This window comes from Ceratosolen solmsi, unplaced genomic scaffold, assembly GCF_000503995.2.
Source record: "Ceratosolen solmsi marchali unplaced genomic scaffold, CerSol_1.0 scaffold10, whole genome shotgun sequence".
NCBI classification, from domain to species: Eukaryota; Metazoa; Arthropoda; class Insecta; order Hymenoptera; family Agaonidae; genus Ceratosolen; species Ceratosolen solmsi.
The window spans coordinates 1,528,191-1,539,800 of NW_011948412.1; the positions used below are offsets into that span (position 1 = coordinate 1,528,191).

The following is an 11,610-nucleotide window of genomic DNA, read 5'->3' on the forward strand; positions in this document are numbered from 1 at the left end:
ATATGCAAATTCAAAAATTATAACTACAAATCGTTTAGATTATATATAAAAGCTAATGATTACATGGCAATATCAATGCCATTTTAAAATGTAAGTTTTTATATTATTCAGTTAACACGATAAAATAATTTTCTAGGATTACTTAAATATATACTTCTTGATTTAGTTTGAGAGGCCGCTGAAGTTATAATAGTTATTCTTATTAGATTTATGCGTAAAACACTTCTACATACCAGAAACCAACTGTATGAAAGTCTATTGCAAATATTTTTCATTAAATAGCTGTTTGCAAATTCTATGAATTTACCTTAATTCCTGCATCCGCAGAAACAAGGGTATCGCTAACATGATCCCCCTCTTTGCTTCTAAAAATGACGCGCGTTCTACCAAGTTGCTTCTTGTCTAATATTACTTTGACATTGCCTGTATGGCAATGATTCCATTCGTCCTTATCATTCTTCAAGAAAAACAACGCATCACTTTCAAAGATTATTTCGTCGTTATTATTACTCTGCTTAAATGCCTCGAGCTTGTCATCAAATAATATTGTACTCTTATTATGCTTAACTTGATCCTCTTCCTCTTTGTCCACGTATTTTTCTTCCTTCTCTTCCGCGTCCTCCTCTTCATAGTCATCCTTATCAGCATCATCAATGTATTCTTTATCGTCGACGTAATCATCATCATAACAATCGTCTTGATCATTATCTTCGTTTGAATCTATAAACAAATAAGAGTATCGGTTTATCATAATTAAAGTGTTTGTTGATAGTAAGGTAAAAGAGAAGTCAAGAAGCGAGCAAACAATTTTAGTAGTTCGTAGCCCTGATCTATTATCTTCTTTCAATAGTTTCTATATTCTTATATATATTTTTTTATATTTTTTACATGTCCTTTCTTAACCGTACAGAAAAAATATAATAATTATTAATGGTTTTTAATACTTTTAAATTGATTAATCAATACTATTAGTAGTTATTAATAGTAAATATAATAATTGTTAATTCTTTTGAAAAATTATTCATAATTATATTTATTCTGTACAGTTAGGAAAGAATATATAAAATCTAACAAATAAATGTACAATAAAATTCATGTATATATATTTCCATTGTCTTCAAAAACTATTAACAATTATTATATTTATTCTGTATAGTTATGAAAGAATATATAAATTTTGATAGATAAATAAATAATATAGAATGTCGTTATACTTTTAAATGTTCTATTTTTAAAGCTGTTTAATTTTAAATTAAATTTTAAATTAAAGCGTTGGATTTGTAAAATATAATAAAAATATATTCGATAGCTATTTTATTGCAACCACTTTTTAAATCTATGTTTAATTTAGTAGTATTGGAAAAATTATACAACTATGACATGTATTCATCATATTTCTCAGTACGTGTTTAACATCAACCGAATATTTTCAATTTACACATATTTATGTCCCTAATTTTCATACAATATTACATTAAAATTGCAAAATTTCACGAAACTATTTTATTTATAACAAAAATTGAAAGTAATATAAAATAATAACTAATTAAATATACTAAATATCTTGTCGTTTTAAATATAGAAATTTTTTTCAATTTTGAATATTGTTTTAACGAGTACCCTTATATTTCATTACATTTATTCATATTTTATATTAAAGTTTTACCATTATTTGCAATACAAAAAAAAAATGAAAATAAAATTAACTGTATAGTTATTAATTTTCTACAGTATATTATATATTAATAGTTCAATTTTCATAATAATGGAAATTTTATTAAATTTATTTTATTATTATTATTAGATTTTTATTTTTTTTTATTAACTTATTAATTTTATTAAAGATATTTTTTAATTATAACTGGTTAAATTTCAAACTATTATTACCACTTTTATTAACATCAAATTAATTTTATAGAGAAAATAAAGAATTTTTTTTAAATTATATTTTGTTCAATAAATATAATTAAAAAAATTAAAATTAAAATATTTAGTACTTTCTCGCAAATTTAAAACTTCATTATTTTTATTTCAAATCGTCGTTAATATGCATTTAATCTTGAATTTTAATTATGTAGATACAAAATTTATTTCTATATGTACAGTTTTTTATAAAGTAAAATCTTTTGAAAGTGAATACATACTGCATAGTGCTAATTAATTCACTGTTTATTAGTATTTTTTTTATAACGAATTGATAATTAAATACGTCTTTATTTTTGTTAAGAAAATTTTAAATAAGACATGATATTACTATTAACATTGTTCTGATTGGCAATAGAGTAAATTAAAAAATATAATTAAAAATTAAATATTTAAATACAATTGTTCGATATAATTGATATTAAAAAATTTGATGATTGAAAAAATTTAACTGCACTTTGTGCCTGATCGAATTAATTGCTGTCAACGAATATTATTAATTATTATTTATCACATAATACAAATAATAATTTAAGTGTTAAAAAACCAGTCAAATTATAAAAGAATATTTATGTAACATTATTTAACGAGTACGGTAGTTTGATGGGTATATGCAGGCATTGGCTCCTATTTCCAAGTTGCCATTATCTACCTTGGTTCTGTTTCATTGTCAGCATCTTCTGAACTATGTCGATCTGCCTTTTAAATTCTTTCGATAATTCAACGTTTTTGAATCTAATGGCCAACCGCTCTATAGCAGGATTATCTGAATCAGCGTAGTTCATGGCTGCCCACATCCAAGTAGTATCCGATAACTGAAGTTTGGCGAACTTAATGTTGGATGTTAACAGAAAGTTGCATACAATTTTGTGTACTTGCTCGCGGCGCATGAGGAGGCGATAGGTGCCGTTCTCAACATGATGAAGGATCTTCATTTCACCGATGCCACGCTCTTTCCATTCTTTTGTATTCGAGTCGAATCTGTAGAGCTTTCCTCGTTGAGAGAATACTATAAATAAACAATAATAATGATGCATTTGTTTAACTTATACTTCTTTGCTTTGACACGTTATACCTAGTTCTTGAAATGCTAATCATACACATTAGTTATTGTTGTCCATTTATTTATTTCAGTAAGTAACCTTGTAAATCAAAATTAAAAGAATTTATGAATATCATAAGAATTTATTATAAAAGGAAAGTATAATTTATGGTCTTATAATTTTCAATAAGATTTATCAAGAATAGTATAATATTTGAAGGACTTTATAAACGATATTCATTTTAATTTCATTAGTATTATCAGTTTTAAAGTTTAGAAGTCACAAATTTATCATTAAATTATAATAAAATTGAATAGATATATATATATATATATATATATATATATATATATATATATACATACTAAAGAATCAAATTGTAGTATATATATAATATATAGATTTTATGTTTTTAAGATTACATCTTATTGAATAAATTATTAACATACAAATTAACAACTCTATTATTAAAACTGTAGTATGAAATTAATTTAAAATAAGTTCGTCACAATTTCTTTAATAAATATGTTTATATTTATGGTATTAAAATTTACATACTTTTTTCTTCGTCTTCTTCACCCGTTCGGATTTCAATTGCATCAGGCAATGGAATAATAGGCTCGAAATAAGGATCATAATTATCTTCGTTTTCATTTTCTTCATCCTCTCTCCCATCATCGTTTTTATTTTGATCTCTCTTTACATTTGGCGAATTCTCCGATTTTTTTTTTTCAGTTTTGTTAGTAGGCTTCCTTCCAAATACTGAAGATCCTGCTCCATCAAATGTGAAGTTTGGATCTACAAAAGCGTTATATTTTAAGATATATAATAAAATGCATTATAAAAGAGTGCATTAGATTTAAAATTATTGGAATCTATTTTTAATTTTAAAATAAATAAAAATTACGCCACTCTCTATTTTAATAAAACTGTGTGGCAAATTAATATTTATTAATAATTAAAAATTTATTGCCATTGGATAATAAAAAAAATGTTTAAATATTTAAAATATTTTTTTCTATTGCTGATAGTACTAGTTATATTAAAATTGTAAAATTTTAGAAAATAAAAGTTTTTAGCATTACTTTTTTTAAATCCGGAATTTTCCGCAGAATTACTCTGCAATTTGAGTGTGGAAAATGAAAGGACATTTTCAGTCGGCAGAAAACTAACGGATTTTTTTTTCGTTTCATCAATTGATGGTTTTGCATTAAATATGTTAGTGGGTTGTGAAACCGATTTTGCAATAGTATTTGTCGATGGAGCAATATTACTGTCAAAGGTAATCTTGGATGTAAATTGGTTTGATGCCTCGCTACCGAATCCAGGTGTAGTGCTTGGTGTCATAGAGGCAGTTGTGCCAAATAAGCCTGAACCAAATGTACCTGAATTATAAGAATTATTTTAGATTTAGATTTATATCGATACTAGCACTCTTATTAGTGACAATGTGTTTATAAGAGCATTATGAATATTAAATTATTTTTTATTATATTTTATTTTTATCGTAACATGAATATTCTGACATTAATTATTAAGATAATAATTACTTATATATACAGCTTCTATGCTGCAGACTCATTTATATTTGTTAATAAAATTATAGTTCTAATAGTTCTATTTTTGCTCCCAATATAATGATTTTTATTGTATTTATTTAACCTTCTAGTTCATATTTAATTAGTATTATACATCAGCAATATGTATAATGTATTTTATTCTCAATGCAAATTTTAGCATTTATTTGATTAAAATCATGAATTTAATTATAAATATTTGGACGTGATATGTGACGGAATTCATTTAGACTCACTGAATGGTGATGTGGATGATGTAGTGCTTTCGACAGATAGGGAACCAAAGGTGGGTATGACAGATGTTTGACCACCAAAGAGCGTTTTCGTAGTGGTACACTGACCGAAAACCGAGGTGGCTGCAGTTGTGGTGGTAGAAGTCGCAATAGTTCCAAGGTTCGAGGTACTTTTAAATATGTTATTGGTCGGCATTTTGGCCTCGCCGAAAATAATGTCCGTCGAGAGCTTGGATTGTCCAAACACAATGGGCTTAGTACTGTCAGTATTTGTGACAGTGGCGTTTGTACTGGATCCGGAAAATGACAAGCCATCGAATAGTGTTTTTGCGGGGGAGATAATGCTGCCGCTACCAAAGCCACTGAAAATATTCGTTGTCGTTGTCGTAGCGGTGGATGACTGAGCTTTCATTGTTGAGTTACATATCTTCAAATTCTCTAGGCCAGTTAATTGGGAGTTGGCAGGCTTGGTATGTACTTGACTACCAAAAACAAAGTCTGTTGACTTGACTCCTGAAATTATGTTTTAGGAATGGATTTAAAAACGGCATTGTTTAAACAGACAAAAACATTTTTACAATTTAGAAATATGCAAGCACACATCTAAAGTGTATGTACGCACGCCCGTATCGTAAGTAAATTGTTATAATTTTATGAATAATGACAGTAAATGGTAGTACATGAATCTTATATACTCAAAATATCCTTTAACTGCATAAACGATTGAATGATTTTTAGAGGAATACATTTTTATAAATAATTAATAATATAAATATTTTATTTGAGTTGAATCTGTTAAATTTAAAACTTATCAATACAAATTTTACGATTCATTATATTCAAATGTATAAATAAGTTTTTCATTTTGGATAGCTCACGATAATCACTTTCTTTATCGTCGCCAAAATTCAGTTTTGTCGATCCAAATATCATATTGAGCTCCGAGTTAGATTGCGTTGTAGTCGATGTAGTTGTAACTGGTTTTCCAAATGTATTGTTAAACGTAAATTGTGATGTGGTGGAAGGTAAAACGTCGCTTAACTTGGATCCAAAAGTTGGTAAACTCATTTTCATTAACTCTGGTTGTTTATTCGTCTTATTAGTCTCAAAGATAGATTTTTCAGTATTTTGGCAGCCAATGCAACCTGGGCAATCCTCTTTATACTTATAAGCATAAAAGTTTTGTGGTAGTTGTAATTTCAGTGCAGCAGCTTTCTCTTCTGCACTGACTTTTAATTCATAGACAACCTGTGCAATATAATAATGAAAACAAATTTCATAAAATTGTACTTTATTACTTTTCCTATCTAATCTTTTACTTAAGCTTTTATAGTTTATGAAACAATTTTAAGAATTTTATAATTAAATCTTCAAGTTCTGAGCATATTTTGGTTTTTGTGTCATTAATATCTGGTATGCTCAAACAATTTTAATGAAGAAACTAAGCTGTATTTAGAATTGTTTGGCTATTATTATTTGTGGATGAGAAATAAATTTATTTTAAAAAGGAACCTTAATTTTAACAAAATTGAAATATTATAAACAAGAAATAATCATTGAAATTAGGACTAATATCAGACCTGGACACGATTTATTATCCAAATTATTGGATGGACATGGATTGTTAAAAATAGGGTTTATAACATTTGTTGACTTTTCTTGAATACAAAAAAATTTTTATAAAAAAAGAAAAACAATAAAATTAAGTAAAATTGTATAATTACATTATATATGGAAAAAATAAGATTTAATGTATTTCAGTGCTAACCTGTATATCTGTCAATGTATTCTTCAAACTTTCCATAGGCTTGCTTACAACGCTTTCAGAATCTATTGAATTGCAAGCGTTATCAATGGCTTGCTTGAATTCCTTAGCAATTTCAGAATCCTTGAAGCGACAAGCTAATTGCATATATTCAAGTTCACCTCCACTATAATCACCAGTTGACCAAATCCACGTTTTTTCATCTTTGGGTGTTATTTCTAAAGCTGATGTGACTGCATGATTTAAACATAATTTAAGCACCTGATCTCTTCGCATAACAAGCCTGAGCTTCTTCGTTTCCATATGTCGTAGCAGTTTGATATCTCCAACTCCTCTTTCCTTCCATTCCTTTGTACTCTTATCGTATTTGAAGAGCTTCGATCTATGGCTGTACAATATTTCCTCATCTTCTTCGCCGGTTTTTACGTCAATAGCATCTGGTAAAGGTATAACAGGTGTAAAGTGAATATCCTCCGCTTCCTCGACTACGTCTTCGTCACTCGTCTCTGCGTGCTCAGTTGATTTAGTGGGTGACGGTTTGGTCTGGAATTGAAAGTCAAAAAACTTGCCAGAAGAGCCAAAACCGAAGGATCCATCATTATTTACAGTTGCTGATGTATTAAAGTGTTGTGTTCCAAATAGAAAGCCTGATGTGTTGGATGTATCATTTTTATTGGCACCAAAGGTGCACGTTGAGGATGATATAGTTTTTTCACTTGTCTTCGACAATTGACCAAAGTTAAAACTTAATAGTTCTTTGTTTGGAATTTGTTGATGATTCTGTCAAGTATAATTTTTAGTAATTATTAAAATGTACTTATTAATTTTAAAACATGAATTTAATTTGGAATTTTATTTAACGAAATCTCTAAATTTATTACTTTTATGCGAAAATTGTGATTGTTGTTTTAAAATGTGTCTTTAAATATTTTTTTTCTGATTTACAGTTGATGAAATTTCATAATTCAAATTTCATGCTCGGATATATAATTTTAATTTATCAATGTAAAAAATGTGTAAACTATTTAATTAAATATTACTAAATATGTAAACTACTAAAATTCTCAAATTTCAATACTCTTAATAATCTGTCATTATCTTAAATGTAAAATTTCATTTATAATCTTTATATCTCAAAATTTTTTAATCTTATATTTGAAATTTGTTATATTTCTCACGTACATTGATGAACGTGTAAAACTGTACATAACTACATAAACAATTTAAGATCTAAAAGTTAAAACATGAATTTCAGTGTTTTTACACATTAATATAATATTTACCTGTGGGATGCCAAAAGTGAAAGCTTTGGTGTCAGGTGTTCCAAAGTTACTGGGAAATTTGGTGGTGCCCAAATTCGACTTAGAATCTACTGACAGATCTTTCGAAAATTCACAGGCCGAACAATGCTGATCAGTTTGATTGTTAATAACGCTGCATTGTATACATTCCCAGGAGCCAGGTACTTTGAACATCTGCGACAGAGGTTTCGTGGCGATTGACGTTTTAACTGAGATTGCTTTGCTGGCATTTGGAGGTAGGCCTTCGCAAGCGATACACGCCATATCGGACTCACTGTTGCGCGTGTAGCAGTCCTTACATTCCCACGAGCCTGTAATTTTCAAATATTATAAGGACTATTATAGAAATAGACAATAGATAGATTTAATGTAATTATTTAACTGCTGTTTTATAATTTATTATAATAATAACTAATTGTCGAACTATTATGTGTTATAAAAGTTAAGAAATATCTTACCTACAGCTGGTTTAAACAACTCTGAGAGAGGCTTTTGTTCTGTTATTTGTTTATTGCTTGGTTTCAAACACTTTTGCAAGTGCGATGTCAATTTGGCATGAAAAATGGCAGCCTAAACAAATGAAAAATTAATTTATGTGTTGATTATGCATTAGATCGTACATTTTACATAGAAAAATTTGTTTATGATTTTTTTTATGATTCATATGCCATTCATATAATTATATATATAATATTTAAAGTATAACTATTAGATTGTTTTAATGAATTTTTGAAATATAATCGAATTTAATTTCATTTTCCTTATTTATATAATTACAGTACAAATATTAGATAAATACTATAAAAACTATTTTATTAATAATAAAATAAAATATGTATATTAATTTTTTATTTATGATAGCTAATTAATACTACTAAGAACTATTATAAAAATCAATGAATGATATACATACCTGATCTTTAGTTTTAAATTTTGCTGTATAAGTTTCAAGTGTCCTCTTATCATTGCCAATTGTCCAAGTCAAAGCACAGTTCTGAAGATGGAATTCTGTTGATTCTGGTATTATTTGATTATAAATAATTTTTTTACAATTTTCTTCGGTCAACAAAAAACGAATTTTCTCAGTTGATTTATATAATAAAACCTTTTTAAACATAATTTAACGTTAGTACAATATAACCATATTATAGTGTTATTTTATTATTCTTAAAATTTTATTATTTGATTAAAAGTACTTTTAAAATATTTATCTACGTACTGAGAGTAGTCCATTTCCTTTTTCTTCCCAGGTGTTAGTATCTGTAACAAGCTGCATGAGATGTATATTTGGTTCTATTAACAAAACTTCGTTATCTTCTGCATGGCAATTTTCACTTTCTATATTGCTTATATCTACATTATGTTTAATAAAAATATAAATAAAATTTTATAAATAATATATACGTATTAACATTTTTAATAATGTACCTTTAGTTGGTGTAGATGCTATCGCATGAGGACGTCTAACAGGAACCTTTGAAGCTATACAAATATCATTAAATTATATTTTATGTGACATAAGCATACATGAATTATATTATTTAAATTTTGTTTCTACAAAGACTATTGCCAGTTAAATATTGAAAATTAATGACAATTATTTATATCATTATTATATAAAAATTATATAAAAATAATCCTTTAATTAAAAAAATCCCTTGCTTACAATTATTACCAAATGTTGGTGTCGGATTAGCTGATAGTGTCGAGGTACCAAAAGTAAAGCTACCAGTAGTAATTGCATTCATATCCGATGACCTAACAAAAGATAATGAAGCAAATGGACTTTGCTTAATCGATTCCTCAGGTTTTTTTTGCACCAATTCTGATGTATTATCCGATATTGGTTTTTGAATTATTGATGCTGATGAAAATGAAAAGCCACCGACCTTCTCCACTAGTTTTTTATCAGTTGTTTCAACTTTTACTGGTTTAGTTATAGATTTCTGTATACTGCAATATTAAAATCAAATATTAGCCTTTGAAAGTTTTATTAGTTAATTTATTGGTTGAAGCAGAGAAAAAACTTTGTAATTAATCAAAACGAATAATTTCTTTTAATACAGTTTTGTATAACTCATAGAAACAAATTATAAATTTAATGTTTATTGAAAATATTATCACTAATTTATAGAAAATTTTATTTAAATAGTTTCAACTCTACCAATTGACTTTATGAATGTTAGTAATATTTTATAGTAACATTTTATATAATAATATATAATAATATACAATAACAATTTATATATAAATAATATATTATAATAACATGTTATTATAATTATATTAAACATTTTATACGTAATTGGATAATATTGTTAATATAATAAACAGAAATTAAAATATGTATTTTGCAAATTATTGTACATAAACAAAGTTTATATTAACATGATTTATAATTCTTAAAGTTTCTAAATACTGTCAATTGCAAATTTACTCATAAGATTATAGTTCAGAAATTTTCAAGTTAAATTAATTGAGAGTATCAATGTAGGATCTTCAGAAAATAATGTAGCCAAACGTTATATTTTACCTTGTAGTGCAATCGGTTTCAGGTGGTAAATTGTTTTTGGCCTTGTCAAAATTTTCTTTGAAGTTACCAGCTTCTTCACTGGTTTTAAATCTGATGCAAAGCTTCTCGAGCTTCAGCTCTTCATCGGCGAAGTCGTTGGCCACCCAAACATAGGCCCGGTCATTATTAGGCATCATCGATATCTCCATATCGCGCCTAAGCATGTGGTTGGCACATATCTTGTGTACCTGTTCCCGACGCATTAAGAGACGAACTTTGCCGCGTATGTTGCGTAGAAGCTTAACGGTACCGATGCCACGTTCCTTCCATTCCTTGTCGACGAAGCGGAAGAGCTTAGCACGGCCGCTGAAAAGGGTTTCTTCATCCTCCTCACCTGTGGTTATTGGAACTTCGTGTGGTAGTGGTATGATGGGCGCGAAGTCTGGTAATGGGTCTTCTTCCTCTTCTTCCTCCGTTGCATCTGAACCACTATTATGCAGATCCACTGAGGAAATACTCATATTGTGTTTGCTCGTTACTGTGAATATTGCAAAGAATTAAAAAAAAAAATCATTGTAGCATTACCAGTTAATAAACAGATTTATTTTAATTTTGGATAAAAAGATATATATATATATATATCACTAATTCATATAATATGCGCGCGCGCTTGTGTCTGTTACAGCACATAAAAAACTAATAAAATTAATCTGAACAGATTATTAATTTAAAAAATGATATACAAGATTATAAAGAACATTAATCTCTATACTCCTTTTAATTTTATACTTTATATAAATAACAATAAATTCATACAATATTTATTTAAATATATATTTCTTATTGATTATATAATCTTTTAATTACTAAATAACTTTCTTGCAATGACTATAAACAAAGAAAAACCAAAAGAATAATGAATTATAATATTTTAATATAATTCATTAATCTATAGAGAATCTGTCGTATAAAACAGATATATTTTATTAACGTTGAATCAATTATTATCCGGATAAAGTAATATTATATGGATATATTTTATGCTAGATAAGCGATTGTTCATATCCGCTGGTATATGGATCATAATGTAGTCACTTACCATAGGGTTTCGTCATAGGTGATGTCATGGTGATTGTCGTAGATAGAGGAGGTAGATTGACCGTAGTCAATATCGTCGGTTGTAAGGGCATCGAGATTTGGTAACCATGTGATACAGCACTAAATTCCTGATTGGTGTTCGTTGGTGTCACTCCAAG

The 11,610-nt window shown here is 27.5% G+C and overlaps 1 protein-coding gene across 1 annotated transcript in view; it reads right to left on the bottom strand.

The window, feature by feature from the left end:
• Nucleotides 1–225: 225 nt before the first annotated feature.
• The window catches only part of LOC105364096 (E3 SUMO-protein ligase RanBP2), a 19,604-nt gene continuing 8,219 nt past the window's right edge, over nt 226–11,610 (bottom strand). The window contains exons 18-33 of the mRNA XM_011501962.1: nt 11,450–11,610; nt 10,376–10,885; nt 9,509–9,795; nt 9,271–9,324; nt 9,062–9,195; nt 8,756–8,947; nt 8,301–8,412; nt 7,825–8,153; nt 6,545–7,321; nt 5,655–6,024; nt 4,780–5,289; nt 4,052–4,369; nt 3,525–3,764; nt 2,576–2,932; nt 308–720; nt 226–255 (exon numbers count right to left, since the gene is read on the bottom strand). The exon at nt 11,450–11,610 is cut by the window's right edge and continues 15 nt beyond it. Of these exons, the coding sequence (XP_011500264.1) occupies nt 226–255; nt 308–720; nt 2,576–2,932; nt 3,525–3,764; nt 4,052–4,369; nt 4,780–5,289; nt 5,655–6,024; nt 6,545–7,321; nt 7,825–8,153; nt 8,301–8,412; nt 8,756–8,947; nt 9,062–9,195; nt 9,271–9,324; nt 9,509–9,795; nt 10,376–10,885; nt 11,450–11,610 (4,794 nt within the window). The remainder of the gene's footprint in view (nt 256–307; nt 721–2,575; nt 2,933–3,524; nt 3,765–4,051; nt 4,370–4,779; nt 5,290–5,654; nt 6,025–6,544; nt 7,322–7,824; nt 8,154–8,300; nt 8,413–8,755; nt 8,948–9,061; nt 9,196–9,270; nt 9,325–9,508; nt 9,796–10,375; nt 10,886–11,449) is intronic.